The sequence below is a fragment of the Salmo salar genome, chromosome 10, assembly GCF_965601325.2.
Source record: "Salmo salar chromosome 10, fSalSal1, whole genome shotgun sequence".
Taxonomy (NCBI): Eukaryota; Metazoa; Chordata; class Actinopteri; order Salmoniformes; family Salmonidae; genus Salmo; species Salmo salar.
The window spans coordinates 38,585,001-38,602,792 of NC_138300.1; the positions used below are offsets into that span (position 1 = coordinate 38,585,001).

General features: G+C 44.4%; 1 protein-coding gene across 20 annotated transcripts in view; it reads left to right on the forward strand.

Annotated features, from left to right (window-relative positions):
* Nucleotides 1–17,792, forward strand: part of ptprfa (protein tyrosine phosphatase receptor type Fa) — a 370,905-nt gene that overhangs the window by 326,222 nt on the left and 26,891 nt on the right. For 15 of the 20 annotated variants that reach the window (XM_082956977.1, XM_082956978.1, XM_082956976.1 and 12 more), the window contains 3 exons: nt 3,990–4,153; nt 14,192–14,304; nt 16,910–16,942. In XM_082956977.1, the coding sequence (XP_082813103.1) occupies nt 3,990–4,153; nt 14,192–14,304; nt 16,910–16,942 (310 nt within the window). The remainder of the gene's footprint in view (nt 1–3,989; nt 4,154–14,191; nt 14,305–16,909; nt 16,943–17,792) is intronic. The other 5 variants (XM_082956981.1, XM_082956985.1, XM_082956987.1 and 2 more) reach the window with 1 other exon arrangement.

Here is a 17,792-nt window from a genome sequence, read left to right on the forward strand (position 1 = left end):
GCAGAGCTATAGAGAACTCTGTATAGGACAGGACCAAGGCAGAGCTATAGAGAACTCTGTATAGGACAGGGCAAAGGCAGAGTTATAGAGAACTCTGTATAGGACAGGACTGAGGCAGAGCTATAGAGAACTCTGTATAGGACAGGGCCAAGGCAGAGCTATAGAGAACTCTGTATAGGACAGGACTGAGGCAGAGCTATAGAGAACTCTGTATAGGACAGGGCCAATGCAGAGTTATAGAGAACTCTGTATAGGACAGGGCCAAGGCAGAGCTATAGAGAACTCTGTATAGGACAGGGCCAAGGCAGAGCTATAGAGAACTCTGTATAGGACAGGACTGAGGCAGAGCTATAGAGAACTCTGTATAGGACAGGGCCAAGGCAGAGCTATAGAGAACTCTGTATAGGACAGGGCCAAGGCAGAGTTATAGAGAACTCTGTATAGGACAGGACTGAGGCAGAGCTATAGAGAACTCTGTATAGGACAGGGCTGAGGCAGAGTTATAGAGAACTCTGTATAGGACAGGGCCAAGGCAGAGTTATAGAGAACTCTGTATAGGACAGGACCAAGGCAGAGCTATAGAGAACTCTGTATAGGACAGGGCCAAGGCAGAGCTATAGAGAACTCTGTATAGGACAGGGCCAAGGCAGAGCTATAGAGAACTCTGTATAGGACAGGGCCAAGGCAGAGCTATAGAGAACTCTGTATAGGACAGGGCCAAGGCAGAGCTATAGAGAACTCTGTATAGGACAGGGCCAAGGCAGAGCTATAGAGAACTCTGTATAGGACAGGACCAAGGCAGAGCTATAGAGAACTCTGTATAGGACAGGGCCAAGGCAGAGCTATAGAGAACTCTGTATAGGACAGGGCCAATGCAGAGTTATAGAGAACTCTGTATAGGACAGGGCCAAGGCAGAGCTATAGAGAACTCTGTATAGGACAGGACCAAGGCAGAGCTATAGAGAACTCTGTATAGGACAGGACCAAGGCAGAGCTATAGAGAACTCTGTATAGGACAGGACCAATGCAGAGTTATAGAGAACTCTGTATAGGACAGGGCCAATGCAGAGTTATAGAGAACTCTGTATAGGACAGGACCAAGGCAGAGCTATAGAGAACTCTGTATAGGACAGGGCCAAGGCAGAGTTATAGAGAACTCTGTATAGGACAGGACCAAGGCAGAGCTATAGAGAACTCTGTATAGGACAGGGCCAAGGCAGAGCTATAGAGAACTCTGTATAGGACAGGGCCAATGCAGAGTTATAGAGAACTCTGTATAGGACAGGGCCAAGGCAGAGCTATAGAGAACTCTGTATAGGACAGGACCAAGGCAGAGCTATAGAGAACTCTGTATAGGACAGGACCAAGGCAGAGCTATAGAGAACTCTGTATAGGACAGGACCAATGCAGAGTTATAGAGAACTCTGTATAGGACAGGGCCAAGGCAGAGCTATAGAGAACTCTGTATAGGACAGGACCAGGCAGAGCTATAGAGAACTCTGTATAGGACAGGGCCAAGGCAGAGTTATAGAGAACTCTGTATAGGACAGGACCAAGGCAGAGCTATAGAGAACTCTGTATAGGACAGGGCCAAGGCAGAGCTATAGAGAACTCTGTATAGGACAGGGCCAATGCAGAGTTATAGAGAACTCTGTATAGGACAGGACTGAGGCAGAGTTATAGAGAACTCTGTATAGGACAGGACCAATGCAGAGTTATAGAGAACTCTGTATAGGACAGGACCAAGGCAGAGCTATAGAGAACTCTGTATAGGACAGGACCAATGCAGAGTTATAGAGAACTCTGTATAGGACAGGGCCAATGCAGAGTTATAGAGAACTCTGTATAGGACAGGGCCAAGGCAGAGTTATAGAGAACTCTGTATAGGACAGGGCCAAGGCAGAGTTATAGAGAACTCTGTATAGGACAGGGCCAATGCAGAGTTATAGAGAACTCTGTATAGGACAGGGCCAATGCAGAGTTATAGAGAACTCTGTATAGGACAGGGCTGAGGCAGAGCTATAGAGAACTCTGTATAGGACAGGGCCAAGGCAGAGTTATAGAGAACTCTGTATAGGACAGGGCCAATGCAGAGTTATAGAGAACTCTGTATAGGACAGGACTGAGGCAGAGCTATAGAGAACTCTGTATAGGACAGGACTGAGGCAGAGCTATAGAGAACTCTGTATAGGACAGGGCCGAGGCAGAGCTATAGAGAACTCTGTATAGGACAGGGCCAAGGCAGAGTTATAGAGAACTCTGTATAGGACAGGACCAATGCAGAGTTATAGAGAACTCTGTATAGGACAGGGCCAAGGCAGAGTTATAGAGAACTCTGTATAGGACAGGGCCAAGGCAGAGCTATAGAGAACTCTGTATAGGACAGGGCCAAGGCAGAGTTATAGAGAACTCTGTATAGGACAGGACCAAGGCAGAGCTATAGAGAACTCTGTATAGGACAGGGCTGAGGCAGAGCTATAGAGAACTCTGTATAGGACAGGGCCAAGGCAGAGCTATAGAGAACTCTGTATAGGACAGGACCAAGGCAGAGCTATAGAGAACTCTGTATAGGACAGGGCAAAGGCAGAGTTATAGAGAACTCTGTATAGGACAGGACTGAGGCAGAGCTATAGAGAACTCTGTATAGGACAGGGCCAAGGCAGAGCTATAGAGAACTCTGTATAGGACAGGACTGAGGCAGAGCTATAGAGAACTCTGTATAGGACAGGACCAAGGCAGAGCTATAGAGAACTCTGTATAGGACAGGACCAAGGCAGAGCTATAGAGAACTCTGTATAGGACAGGGCCAAGGCAGAGCTATAGAGAACTCTGTATAGGACAGGGCCAAGGCAGAGCTATAGAGAACTCTGTATAGGACAGGACCAAGGCAGAGCTATAGAGAACTCTGTATAGGACAGGGCTGAGGCAGAGCTATAGAGAACTCTGTATAGGACAGGGCCAATGCAGAGTTATAGAGAACTCTGTATAGGACAGGGCCAAGGCAGAGCTATAGAGAACTCTGTATAGGACAGGGCCAAGGCAGAGCTATAGAGAACTCTGTATAGGACAGGGCCAATGCAGAGTTATAGAGAACTCTGTATAGGACAGGGCCAATGCAGAGTTATAGAGAACTCTGTATAGGACAGGGCCAAGGCAGAGCTATAGAGAACTCTGTATAGGACAGGGCCAATGCAGAGTTATAGAGAACTCTGTATAGGACAGGACTGAGGCAGAGCTATAGAGAACTCTGTATAGGACAGGGCCAAGGCAGAGCTATAGAGAACTCTGTATAGGACAGGGCCAATGCAGAGTTATAGAGAACTCTGTATAGGACAGGGCCAAGGCAGAGCTATAGAGAACTCTGTATAGGACAGGGCCAAGGCAGAGCTATAGAGAACTCTGTATAGGACAGGGCCAAGGCAGAGCTATAGAGAACTCTGTATAGGACAGGACTGAGGCAGAGCTATAGAGAACTCTGTATAGGACAGGGCCAAGGCAGAGCTATAGAGAACTCTGTATAGAACAGGACCAAGGCAGAGCTATAGAGAACTCTGTATAGGACAGGGCCAAGGCAGAGCTATAGAGAACTCTGTATAGGACAGGACCAAGGCAGAGCTATAGAGAACTCTGTATAGGACAGGACTAAGTCAGCATAATGTTGACCCAACACCATGTTCTCAGATGCCTGGCTGATGTTAGACTGTCAGCCACTGACTTTCCATCTGGCACTGTGTTAGACTAGGGCTAAGACATGAGAGGCATAACAGCTATAGAGATGTCAGAGTTTGTGAAGTATTGGAACAGGCTTGAGACTACACAGGTCTAAAGGTTAATAAAGGTCAAAAGGCTCTGTATTAATACACTATGTATATCTGAGAGAACGTCATTTAGTGTTCAGACTCGTCAAAACTATAGAGCCTCTTCATACTAAACAGCGGTTGCTGTGTGGTATCCTCCTCACTCTGTTGGTCCTCTCTTCCCACCTGCAGCAGAACACGTTTGCGGCCAGCCCGTACTCAGACCCCATCACGGTGAAGCTCCACAGCGGTATGTCCCTCCATGCTGAGGACCCAGAGATGCTGTGGGTCATGGGCCCTGTCCTGGCTGTTGTACTCATCATCATCATCGTCATCGTCATCCTGCTTTTCAAGAGGTAACTACGCTGCCACGCCAACTTTCTGCTTATAGGTGACAATTGTGGGCAGTAAAAAGTTAGGTAGCACCATCATATTGGCAGAACAATTAGCAATGGTCATCAAAATTGTTAAATAAAAAATTAAAAAAGAATAATAAATGCAACAGTTGGACAGTGGATGAAGATACTCCAAACATTTTACTGCTACGGACAAATATGAATGTTCAGGGATTTCGTTAGAAATTCAGGTATTCAATTTATTGTCAAATGTTTTATCTTTTATTCTTAGAATGCACTCATATATACATTTTCTAATGATATCAGATATAAAAATATATATTCTGTGTTAAAATAAAGAACATTATATGTGCCTAATTTACATAAATACACAGGGTGTTTTTCCATGTATGAATAAATTAACATAACGGGGTAGAACAGGCTTGCAACCACCAACAACTTGCTCTGTCTAGGCCTACCTGCACTCACCTGTGCTGTCCAGACTTCCTCATTAATTACTGTTGTCACATTCTGTTGCATTATTCAACAAATGTGTCAATAGCAGGATTTCCTCTGATGAAAAATTACGCTTGGCTCCAGATTACACCTATCTAAATATACTTTACATTGTTATTGAGATCAGACATAATATCACTATAATCCGAGTGTTCATTTTTGGAATTTGCTTTCATTTCAGCGCATCTTATTTTTTTTACAGTTCAACTGTACAAAATTATTGCTTTTTTAAATTCCACAAAAAATGTACACCAATCAAAATAAATGTACCTTTCTTCTCTTTCAAATCAAATTAAATCAAATTGTATTTGTCACATGCGCCGAATACAACAGGTATTCACCTTACAGTGAAATGCTTACTTAACCAACAATGCAGTTTTAAGAAAATACAAAAAAAAGTAAGAGATAAGAATAACAAATAATTAAAGAGCAGCAGTAAATAACAATAGCGGGCTATACAGTCTATGTCTACGTGACTTCCTCTGGCACCGCCTGGTATAGAGGTCCTGGATGGCAGGATGCTTGGCCCCGGTGATGTACTGGGCCGTACGCACTACCCTCTGTAGTGCCTTGCGGTCAGAGGATGAGCAGTTGCCATACCAGGCAGTGATGCAACCCGTCACGATGCTCTCGATGGTGCAGCTGTAAAACCTTTTGAGGTTCTGAGGACCCATGCCAAATCTTTTCAGTCTCCTATGGGGAATAGGTTTTGTCGTGCCCTCTTCACGAATGTCTTGGTGTGTTTAGACCATGTTAGTTTGTTGGTGAAGTGGACACCAAGGAACTTGAAGCTCTCAACATGCTCCACTAACGCCCCGTTGATGAGAATGGGGGCGTGCTTGGTCCTCCTTTTCCTGTAGTTCACAATCATCTCCCTTGTCTTGATCACGTTGAGTGAGATGTTTTTGTCCTGGCACCACACAGTCAGGTCTCTGACCTCCTCCCTTTAGGCTGTCTCATCATTGTCGGTCATCAGGCCTACCACTGTTGTGTCATCAGCAAACTTAATTATGGTGTTGGAGTCGTGCCTGGCCATGCAGTCATGAGTGAACAGGGAGTACAGGAGGGGACTGAGCACACACCCCTGGGGAGCTCCAGTGTTGAAGATCAGCGTGGCAGATGTGTTGTTACCTACCCTTACCACCTGGGAGCCGCCCGTCAGTAAGTCCAGGATCCAGTTGCAGTGGGAGGTGTTGAGTCCCAGGGTCCTTAGCTTAGTGATGAGCTTTGAGGGCACTGTGGTGTTGAACGCTGAGCTGTAGTCAATGAACAGCATTCTCACATAGGTGTTCCTTTTTTCCAGGTGGGAAAGGGCAGTGTGGAGTGCAATAGAGACTGCATCATCTGTGGATCTGTTGGGGTGGTATGCAAATTGGAGTGGGTCTAGGATTTCTGGGATGATGGTGTTGATGTTGATGATGGTGTTGATGATGGTGTTGAGTGCTACGGGTCAGTAGTCATTTAGGCAGGTTACCTTAGTATTCTTGGGCACAGGGACTATGGTGGTCTGCTAAAAACATGTTGGTATTTCAGACTTGGACAGGGAGAGGTTGAACATTTCAGTGAAGACACTTGCTAGTTGGTCAGCGCATGCTCGGAGTACATGTTCTGGTAATCCGTCTGGCCCAGCGGCCTTGTGAATGTTGACCTGTTTAAAGGTCTTATCACATCGGCTGTGGAGAGCGTGATCCCACGTTCTTGTGATGTAAGTGTCGAGACGATGCGTTAAATCCCCGACGAAGCTTTAGCGTTCTTTTCGATGCAATGGAAAGACAACGTATTCCATTGAGCCCATGTCATCCATTAAATGGCTGTGTTTAACAGGTCATTACCAACATTTCCACAGTCGTAATGTCAACGGGAAAAAACTACAGGCACAGCAAGAGTATGAAAGAGTCGCAGGAGTAAAATAAAACAATCCAGAAAGATTTAGGTGACAAGTGGATTTGGCCCCTAAAACACAGAAAGTAGATGGCTGGAAAAGACAGGGCACTCTAGTGTTTGTGGATAGATTTTCAGCTGTACATGGCTGCTTGTGTTCTAAGGAAAGTGACATTATTGCTAAGGATAGTTAGGACATGACTGAAAACAATGTTCTTTCATCATTTTGACAGCCAAATGTTTCAAGCAATAATATGTTATCTCTGAGGTTTGTTATTCAATGTTTATCTCAATTCTGACTCCTTGAATTATCATCTTAAAGCAGTCCCTGGAGGTTTTATTTTCCCTCTTTTACTTAACTTACAACCATAAAACAAGTTGTATTTAAGATTGATTATAAATGACATCCATTGGTTGGAGTTCAGTGGTTCCTCAATTAAGACAGACAGGCATTCATCTAGCCTGGGCCTGAAGGCTCTGTGAGGACTTTCTCCTTGGAGTGGGCACATGGGAGGCTGCTCAGTCAAGTAGCCTGCAGCCCTGCTCTCCCACGCAGGTTAACAGTTGGCCCAGACGTGTTTTCTCTGCTCTGTTTGAGTGGGGCTGTCCTTAGGCCAGACATCTGGAGCTTCTGACTGAGCAAGCGATAGAGAGAGAGGGAAGAGGAGGATCCATATGGTGCCTTCCGCTGATGATGACATCTCAGCTAGCTACAACACTGTTGGGGACACGTTGGGATGGGTTGGGCCTCCTCTGTCGCTGTCGATCTGTTCAACTCTTTCGTCACCATCCTCTCTTACTGGGTGTTCAGTCTTTCGTTCTAGGACCACAGAGAGACTTTTCAGTCTCTGCGGTAGCTCTCCTTACTTCTCAGAAGGCTTCACCTTACTTCTCCTTAGTCTGGTGATCAGAAGGAGCCAGAGCTCAACTTGCTCATACACACCAACCCAGGAAAGTAAAGTAGTGAGCTGAACTCAGCTGAACAAGTAATTCAATTTTATTTTAATTTTTTTCAGGTCTAAGTCCTTTTGGCTTTGAGGGCAGTTGTCAGTGAGAGCACAGAGCACTGCAGAGAGCGTTAGCTGCTCTCTCTGTGTGGATAAGCCCAGCCAGGGCTGGCTTCAATGGAAGGAGGGTGGATGATTTCTTCACAGCAAATGAGAAGAAATCTTTTGAAGTGGCCCGATTTAGCATGCCTATTTGACTGCATAGGCCTATAGCTCTCTGAAGTCCATACCAGGAGCCATTGCAACTTTGTATGACTTGGAAGTAATTTAGCTAAAATGGATTATCCTCAAACTTAAATGAATGTAACCTCAACAAAATGTAAAATACAGTTGAAGAGGCCGATCGAAAGACATTTCAACAGTTGCAAAAGTGGTGAAACAGAGGTTATGTATATAGGGGTGAAACAGCCTACTGGGCACACACTGGTTGAATCAATGTTGTTTCCACAGCATTTCAAAAACATTACGTGGAATAGATGTTGAATTGACATCTGTTACCGGTGGGAGAGATTATGTATATGACAACACCATCCTCATCTTTCCACACAATGTATTAGGATGGAAGTTCATACCAGGACATTAGTTGCAAGATGCAGCCTACTGTATTTCCACTCAACTAGTACAATATTTACATCAAGTAACCTAAAGTAGCATAGTCCACCATCATCAAACCTGTCCAACACCACAGAATATAATATCCTCCCGGCCTTTTCTCATAGATTATGCATTTTAAGAGAAAGGGTTGTAAAGAAAAAATATATATAAAAAAAACTTGTTGAAGATTATCATAGTGGCAGGGATTGAGATCTGGGCCCCGAGAGGAAAAACTCATTTTCTAAATGTCAGCGTCGACATCTGAATAAAACTGCAGGGCTGAGAGGGTGGAGGAGGGAGGGATGGAGGGAGGGAGGGAAAGGGAGGGAGGGAGGGATAAAGGGGTGAAGTAAAGAGCTCGTATAAATCTGGTTCCCTATCCACTGCTTCTATGCTTCAACCCTGCTGCTGACAATCTGTCATTTAATCCTCCCTCTATCTCGTTCCCTCTTTCTCTCTGTCTTCTCCCTCACTCACTTCCCCCCTGCTTTCTGTGGATGCAGCAAAAAAGAAAGGTTAGTATTTCTTTCCAGCGGGGTATACTACAAAGTAGTTTCAATGAGTTAGCCAGCTAACTTGCCTAAATATTCAGAAAAATACATTTGGGGAACTTGAAAGAACAACCAAATTGAAAGAACAACCAAAAACATATACCTACGTTTAGCTTTCTAAATTAATCAGACAAGCTATAGTTATTTCTGGTTGTTTATCAAAGTTAGCTGGCTAACTAATTGAACCTACTTTGAAGTATGTTTGACACCTTACACCCCTTTCCCCCTTCTCCAACCCTGACGTGGCTGTCACTCTGCAGCACAGCCATCCTCTCCTCCCCTCCCCTTACGCCACTCTTCTTCTCTATAAGATGTGCTTCTGGGTCAGGCCGCTCTGTTCTGTTCTGACTCAGAGTGACAGATTGACATGCTCTTTGTTTCTGCTACACTGTCAAGATCACACATCACACCACTATGCCATGTCTTGTGTCTTTGGCTGGTGTGTTGTTGAGTGTTTTTTCACAAGAGACATACAGTACCAGTCAAAAGTTTGGACACACCAACTCATTCAAGGGTTTTTCTTTATATTTACTATTTTCTACATTGTAGAATAATAGTGAAGACATCAACAGTATGAAATAAAACATGGAATAATGTAGTAACCAAAAAAGTGTTTAACAAATCAAAATATATTTTAGATTTTAGATTCTTCAAAGTAGCTACCCTTTGCCTTGATGACAGCTTTGTACATTCTTGGCATTCTCTCAACCAGCTTCACCTGGAATGCTTTTCCAACAGTCTTGAAGGAGTTCCCATATATGCTGAGCACTTGTTGGCTGCTTTTCCTTCACTCTGCAGTCCAACTCATCCCAAACCATCTCAATTGGGTTAAGGTCGGGTGATTGTGGAGGCCAGGTCATCTGATGCAGCACTCCATCGCTCTCCTTCTTGGTCAAATAGCTCTTACACAGCCTGGAGGTGTGTTGGGTCATTGTCCTGTTAAAAAACAAATGATAGTCCCAAGCGCAAACCACATGGGATGGCATGTCGCTGCAGAATGCTTTGGTAACCATGCAGGTTAAGTGGGCCTTGAATTCTAAATAAATCACTGACACTATCACCAGCAAAGCACCCCCACACCATAACACCTCCTCCTCCATGCTTCACGGTGGGAACCACACATGCAGAGATCATCCGTTCACCTACACTGCGTCTCACAAAGACACGGCTGTTGGAACCAAAAATCTTTCATTTGGGCTCATCAGACCAAAGGACAGATTTCCACCGGGCTTATGTCCATTGCTCATGTGTCTTGAACCAAGCAAGTCTCTTCTTCTTATTGGTGTCCTTTAGTAGTGGTTTCTTTGCAGCAATTCGACCATGAATGACTGATTTTCGCAGTCTCCTTTGAATAGTTGATGTTGAGATGTGTCTGTTACTTGAACACTGTGAAGCATTTATATGGGCTGCAATCTGAGGTGCAGTTAACTCTAATGAACTTATCCTCTGCAGCAGAGGTAACTTTGGGTCTTCCTTTCCTGTGTTGGTCCTCATGAAAGCCAGTTTCATCATAGCACATGATGGTTTTTGCAACTGCACTTGAAGAAACTTTAAAAGTTATTGAAATGTTCCTGATTAACTGACCTTCATGTCTTAAAGTAATGGTGGACTGTCGTTTCTCTTTGCTTAATTGAGCTGTTCTTGCAATAATATGCATTCCAGGTGACGACCTCATGAAGCTGGTTGAGAGAATGCCAAGAGTGTGCAAAGCTGTCATCAAGGCATAGTGTGGCTACTTTAAAAAATCTAAAATCTAAAAGATATTTTGATTTGTTTAGCACTTTTTTGATTACTACATATTTCATATGTGTTATGTCATAGTTTTGATGTCTTTCTACAATGTAGAAAGTAGTGAAAATGAAGAAAAACCCTTGACTGGTACTGTATACATATTAAAATACAAACACACAGTCATGGGAAGTGGAAATAAAACATAAAAAACATTCCTTCACAAATAAGTCTCCAATCAATACTTTAAATTGCCTGAACGGCACCACAACATCAAAATTTTGTTCCAGCAATACGGTGCATTAAAAATAAAAAGCAGATTCACCTGGCTCGGTGGAGACCTTAGGAACCTCAGGAGTTAACCAATCCTGTTTACGGGTTAGGCAACTCAGGTGTCTAGTTTTTATTTATTTAAATGTAACCTTTATTTAACTAGGCAAGTCATTAGACCAAATTCTTATTTACAATGACGGCCTACCTTGGCCAAACCCGGACAATGCTGGGCCAATTGTGCGCCGCCCTATGGGACTCCCAATCACGGCCAGATGTGATGCCGCCTGGATTCCATCCAGGGACTGTTGTGACGCCTCTTGCATTGAGATGCAGTGCCTTAGACCACTGTGCCACTTGGGTCTAAACTTCAACAGCCGTTAGATAAGACGGAAGTTTATGAAGTAGGGCCTACAGGTCTTTAGTTAAGTCCAACCAGCCTTTTGATACAGAATGCAGTGGAGTATCAAAACTGTCACCTGTAACAAAACAAAGGGCACTATGGTAGATGGCACCCAAAGGTTTAAGTATTAGCAGCTGCACTTTGATAAATAATATCACCATAATTAAGAACAGATAAAAAGGTTGACTGAATAATCTGCTTCCTACTGCTTAGAGAAAGGCACGATCTGTTTCTGTAGAAAAAGTCAACTTTAAATGTTAGCTTCTTAACCAGCCTATCTATGTATTTTTTAAATGTAAAATCCAAATCAATCCAAATGCATAAGTATTTACACTACCGTTCAAAAGTGTGGGGTCACTTAGAAATGTCCTTGTTTTTGAAAGAAAAGCAATTTGTTTTGTCCATTAAAATAACATCAAATTGATCAGAAATACAGTGTAGACATTGTTAATGTTGTAAATGACTATTGTAGCTGGAAACGGCAGATTTCTTATGGAATATCTATATAGGCGTACAGAGGCCCATTATCAGCAACCATCACTCCTGTGTTCCAATGGCACGTTGTGTCAGCTAATCCAAGTTTATCATTTTAAAAGGCTAATTGATCATTAGAAAACCCTTTTGCAATTCTGTTAGCACAGCTGAAAACAGTTGTGCTGATTAAAGAAGCAATAAAACTGTCCTTCTTTAGACTAGTTGAGTATCTGGAGCATCAGCATTTGTGAGTTCGATTACATGCTCAAAATGGCCAGAAACAAAGACTTTCTTCTGAAACTCGTCAGTCTATTCTTGTTCTGAGAAATGAAGGTTATTCCATGTGAGAAATTGCCAAGAAAGTGAATATCTCGTACTACGCTGTGTACTACGCCCTTCACAAAACACCTCAAACTAGCTCTAACCAGAATAGAAAGAGGAGTGGGAGGCCCCGGTGCACAACTGAGCAAGAGGACAAGTACTTTAGAGTGTCTAGTTTGAGCAACAGATGCCTCACAAGTCCTCAACTGGCAGCTTCATTAAATAGTACCCGCAAAACACCAGTCTCAACGTCAACAGTGAAGAAGCGACTCTGGGATGCTGATTGGAGAACCATCTAATGAGTGAACATGTAGTTAATCTGAAACATTATTACGAGAGTTTAAAAGCAACATGTATTTGATTTTGCCCATATTAAGCACACCTTTTAAATCGGTAAGGGATTCCAGCATAGCTATAAAACCTGACTGTAGCTTTGATACAGCCAGATCAACAGTCAGGGCAATAGCATACATAACAGTATCATCTGCATATAGATGAAGTTTACCATTTTTAACAGATTGACCAATGGTGTTTATATAAATAGTGAAGAGAACCGGTTCCAAAATCAATCCCTGTGGTACACCTTTATGAAATTCAGACTTAACCCTATGAATCACGATGGCCTAGGGGTTAGGTTTAGAGTTAGGGTTAGAGCGTTAGGTTTAGGGTTAGGAGTTAGGGTTAGGGGTTAAGATTAGGGTCAAGGTTAAGGTTAGGGAAAATAAGATTTTGAATGAGAATCAATTGTTTGGTCCCCATAAGGATAGTAAAACAAACGTGTGTGTTAGTGTGTTTGTCTGCAGCTCTCACGCCTTTCAAATTAAAATCCAAAGTTGCAGTTAAAATTACATGATGTTCCCTAGGCAATAGTCAGAATAACAAAGTGCCCTTCCCCTCCCCACACCTCCTTATGTCATGCCTCCATGCTTTATTATGATCTCCATCTCCATGGGTGTGTCCCAAATAGCCCCCTATTCCCTATATAGTGGACTACTTTTTACCGGAGCCCTATGAGATTTGGTCAAAAGTACTGCACTGCATAGGGAATAGGGTGCTATTTAAGACTCAGTCTAAGTTTAGGGCTAGTAACGTAACTGTCACCTCCCATAGACAGCTATGCATGGCAGCACTAATAGCTTTCCCTGTGAGACAGCCAGCTGAACACATCAGTAGCATCCCTCAGCAATGGAGGCTGCTCCACTCAGACACACGTTGGCGCGATGTTAGTGCTACCCAAAGAAATAAACACAGGCTTTAGTGCATTAGTGTGGCAGCAGCTGTAACATGGCAACACTTAAGACCTCAGTTAGCATGCTAGCGCTAGGAGACACGGTGTGGTGCGTTGGGAATGGAGGACATAGGCTCCAACAGATGTGCTCTCTCTATAACACTCTCACTCGCTCTCCTCTCTATCCCTCGATCGTCCCTCTCTCTCTCACCATCCCTTCCGCTCTCCTCCCTTTCTTTTCCGTTCTCTCCCTCCATCTCCCTCCCTCCCTCTCTCTCCTCCCACACCCTGCCTCCTTCCCTCTCCCCCCTCTCTCCCTCTCCCCATCCCTCCTCTATCTCCCTCCCCCCCCCCCCCCTCTTTCTTTCTCCACCTCTGTAATTAGCAAGCCTTCCTACTCTGTCACTGCGGCTGATCTGTTAATTGCTCAGCCTGTTTGTTTCCACACATTCATATGGGGGAAATTAGAGGTTTTAATGAGTGTAAACCCAAAACTGTGTCATCACTTCCCCCCAGCTGTGTAGACAGTGAAGTTGGTCCTCACCTCGTCAACTGAGGAACACACAGCACGGCAGACACACCGTGTTATTTATCAAGTTATTTAATGGCACCCTATTCACTATATAGTGCACTACTTTTGATCAGAGCTGCTGAAGGCACTAGTCCAAAGTAGTGCACTATAGGGAGTAGGTTGCCCTTTGGGACGTAAAACTACTACTTACTGAAGAGTAGAGGTGTGCCTCTGCTTCACGGAGCTACACACCTCAACAGACTCAACATCAGCTTATAACTCCACTCCAGGCACAAGTTGAGCATCGTCTTGGTAGCCGGTATCTTCCACATCAATGCAGGAACCAACAGCTAATCTCAATGACTCAGTCATGATACAACAGTGATGGTTCTGTGATTGGGGTTTCCAGCCAGCTGACCACTACAGTGTGGTTACATTCCAATGCCCATACAATCATACCACCTCCTTCAGCCTACCACCATACATGCCCAATGACATTACTTATTTATAAGTAGTATGCTAGTGTTTTTATTGGAGCTCGTCTCATGGTCTCTCCTCCCTGCCTCTCTCCCCAGGAAACGAGCATCTCCCTCGGCCAAGGATGAGCACTCTGCTGGGGTGAAGGACTCTCTGCTGGCCCACTCCTCTGATCCTGTGGAGATGAGACGACTCAACTATCAGACACAAGGTATAGACACACACACACACACACACACACACATGAACTCGCTCACACACACACACACACACACACACACACACACACACACACACACACACACACACACACACACACACACACACACACACACACACACACACACACACACACACACTAGCACGCACGATGTATAGACACACACAAAGTCACAGACCCAGACACACTAGCAGACAAACAACCACTTATATTCAGATTTAGCTGTTGTTCAACTGTGGCCAAACTATCCACCTCAGAGCCTGCAGACAAATCTCCAATAAGGTAACTTCTAAAACCTGGTCTCTATTCACACCACTGCTCACACTCTCTCACACTCCTATGATATGATACATTCTGATGAATGTGTAGCCATTGGTAACCACTGTGCTATGAGAAGCAATTGAATGCAGTTCACATTACAGCCTTCAAGTATCAAACACTTCAGAGTTAAGGCTTCTACTGTATGCAGATGATTCAGCTTAATTACAACAATATCAGATGCTGGTTATCGCAAATGAAATGGTTTTGATGAGTTGGATGTGGATAATAATCAGTCCAGTGTATACTCTATACTGGATATCATCATCTTGTCTTTGTAATATCAGAGGATTGTTGTGGATGTGAAGGATTGTCACATGGCTTAGTGTACTAGGATCATATGTCTTGTTGTATTAGTAGTACTTGGGTGTCAGTCAAGTTGGAAAGGGAGTTGCTTTAGTTCAGGATGGAAGGTACTGTCTATCGGTCAACAACCCAAAGCTCTGGTCTAGTCGACGAGATGTCCTCTCCCTCTTCACCTTCATTTATGACCATTATAGAAAGACGCATTAAAGGTCTCTTAACATATAACACACCCTGCCCATACTGCTTCTCATCTCACTGGGAAGTAAAGCGAGAGAGAGAGAGAGCGAGAGAGGGTGGGCTTACATGGGAATTGCTACAGTATATTATCCATCCGTTTTCAGTGGCCCTTTGGCTCTTCTAGTGGGCCCAAATGGCACCCTATGGGCCCTGGTTGAAAGTATTGTACTATTTAGGGAATAGGGTGCCGTTTGGGACGCATACTCTCTGTCTCTTCTTCTAGTGGACTGCACTGACCCAGCTTGGTAATTAAACACTGTTGAATGCAGCATGGAGAGTCTTGAGCTTTGAACTTAGCAGAGGAATTAAGCCCACAGAATCTCTCTCTAACTCATTCTCTGAACATCAAACTCGCTATGTGTCTCACTAACTCTTTAGCCCTTGCTTTCTGTGCTCTCTTCTCTCTCGCATCTCTCTCTTCTCTTTCCTCTCTCTTACTTCCTCTTCTCTCTCTCATCTCTCTCTTCTCTCTCTCTTCTCTCTCCTCTCTCTCCTTGCTCTCTTCTCAATGTTTTCTCTCTCCTCTCTCCTCTCTCTCTTCTCTATCTTTTCTCTCTCTTCTCTATCTTTTCTCTCTCCCTTTCTCTCTTCTCTATTTTTTTCTCTCTCTCACTCTCTCTCTCTCGCTCTCTCTCTCCTCTATCTTTACTCTCTCTCCTCTCTCTCTCTCTGTTTTCTCTCTCTCCCCTTTCTCTCGCTCCCTTCTCTATCTTTTATCTCTCTCCTCTCTCTCTGTTTTCTCTCTCCTCTCTCTCTCTTCTCTCTTTTTTTTCTCTCTCTCTCTCTCTCTCTCTTCTCTATATTTTCTCTCTCCTCTCTCTCTCTGTCTCTCTCTTCTCTATTGTTTCTCTCTCTCTTTCTCTCTCTCTCTCTTCTCTATATTTTCTCTCTCTCTCTCTCTCTTCTCTCTCTCTTCTCTCTCTCTCTCTCTCTCTCTCTCTCTCTCTCTCTCGCTAACGCACTACTCTTTCTTTATGAGCTCTCTCTCACCCTCTTTCTCTCCTTCTCTCCATGTGCCTTATCTCCCTCTCTCCTCTAACTCTTCGTCTCATCCCTCATTCCTATATTCATCTCTTTCAAATCCTCTCTTCTCTCTCCCCCTCCACCCCTCCCCCCTCTCTCCATCACTCTGTGGGTGTTTTCTAGTAGTTGCTATGAGATCGGCAGCTTGTCTCTAGCAGTAGGGGGTACATAGCAGATGTTGTTTGCACAAATAGAGGCAGGTATGTTGTTGACTAATTTGCCAGCCTCTTATCTTTTGTGTCCTTGTGAGCACAATAAAGAGGTGTTCTAATAGCTCCGTTCTATACTATTCTCTGTTGTCTACTTAAGCACTCTACAGAGTAGTAGTACCTATAGTCAAGAATATGCTTTCAAGTATATGTCTCAGACTGTTGTGTCATGGTAGGCCTGGACCCAATATTGTGAAGTGAAATCGAACAATTCAGTTCGGATCCAGGCTACTGTCATGGACGGAGACAGGCTGAAACTAAGAGGACTGTTGGAATTCCAGGCTAACAGACTGACTCACTTCAGGTGTACAGACATATACACAGCCAGGCCCTTCTGAAGACCTTGGGTCTCTTTCTCTATCCCCACTTTCTGTCTCTCCTAATCCTTCTTTACCCTCTTCTCTTCTCCCCTCCTCCCCTCCCTTCCCCCTTTAACATGAATGATCCCTCTGGTATTGGTTGTTGAGTACGACACACCGACCTCCCCCATCTTCTCCCCACAGGTTCCAGTGACCCCAGTTGCCCGAACACTCCAAGTTAGTTTCCATTCCTCCTGTTTTCTACCTATTTAAACCCATCCCCATCCTCTCTCTGTGTCTCTCTCTCTCACTCTCTCTCTCTCTCTCTCTCTCTCTCTCTCTCTGTCTCGCTCACTCTCTCTGTCTCTCTGTCTTTCTCTCTGTCTCTCTATTTCTCCTCTTTCTCTCTCCTCTATCTCTCTCTCGCTTTCCATCTCTCTTTCGTTCTCATCTCTCTCTTGCTCTCTCTCTTTCGCTCTCATCTCTCTGTCTCCTCTCTCTATCTCTTTCTTTCTCTCTCTCTGTCTCTATCTCTCTGATCTCTGAGTCACTCTGCATCAGTTTTCTCAGTAGCACAGTTACAGCTCAGACAACAGTACTGATCAGTTCTGTATATACAGTAGTCTATGTATTCAGTGAGGAAGGGCTGTGAAAGTGCTGCTTTGGGAGCTGAGATGGAATGCCCCCCTCACCTCCTCCACCAACACCCCCCTTCATCCCTCCATCCCTCTACCTTCTCTACTCATCCTCCTCTCCACTGCTGTTTTTTTGCGTCACCCACCAAGGCCATCTCATCTCAGCCCCATGCTAGCTGCACCTTGTCTGTGAACATCTGATTGCTCAGTCGGCTGGAACCACCCCGCTTACACTGCACCCCCGACCCCCTCCTCCCCACTAGCCGTGTCACTTCCCCCATGTCACTTCCTTTCCACAGGCTGGCCTCAGAACTGTCACCTGTCACCGCTGGCTTGTATCAATATTGTATGTTATTTTGGAGGATCATCTATTTGTTGTTGCTTTGAGGACAAAGCCGAGATGAAAGATTGTTCCTGCATCAATCTTTCCAAGTCCTAAGCTCTTCTGCCAC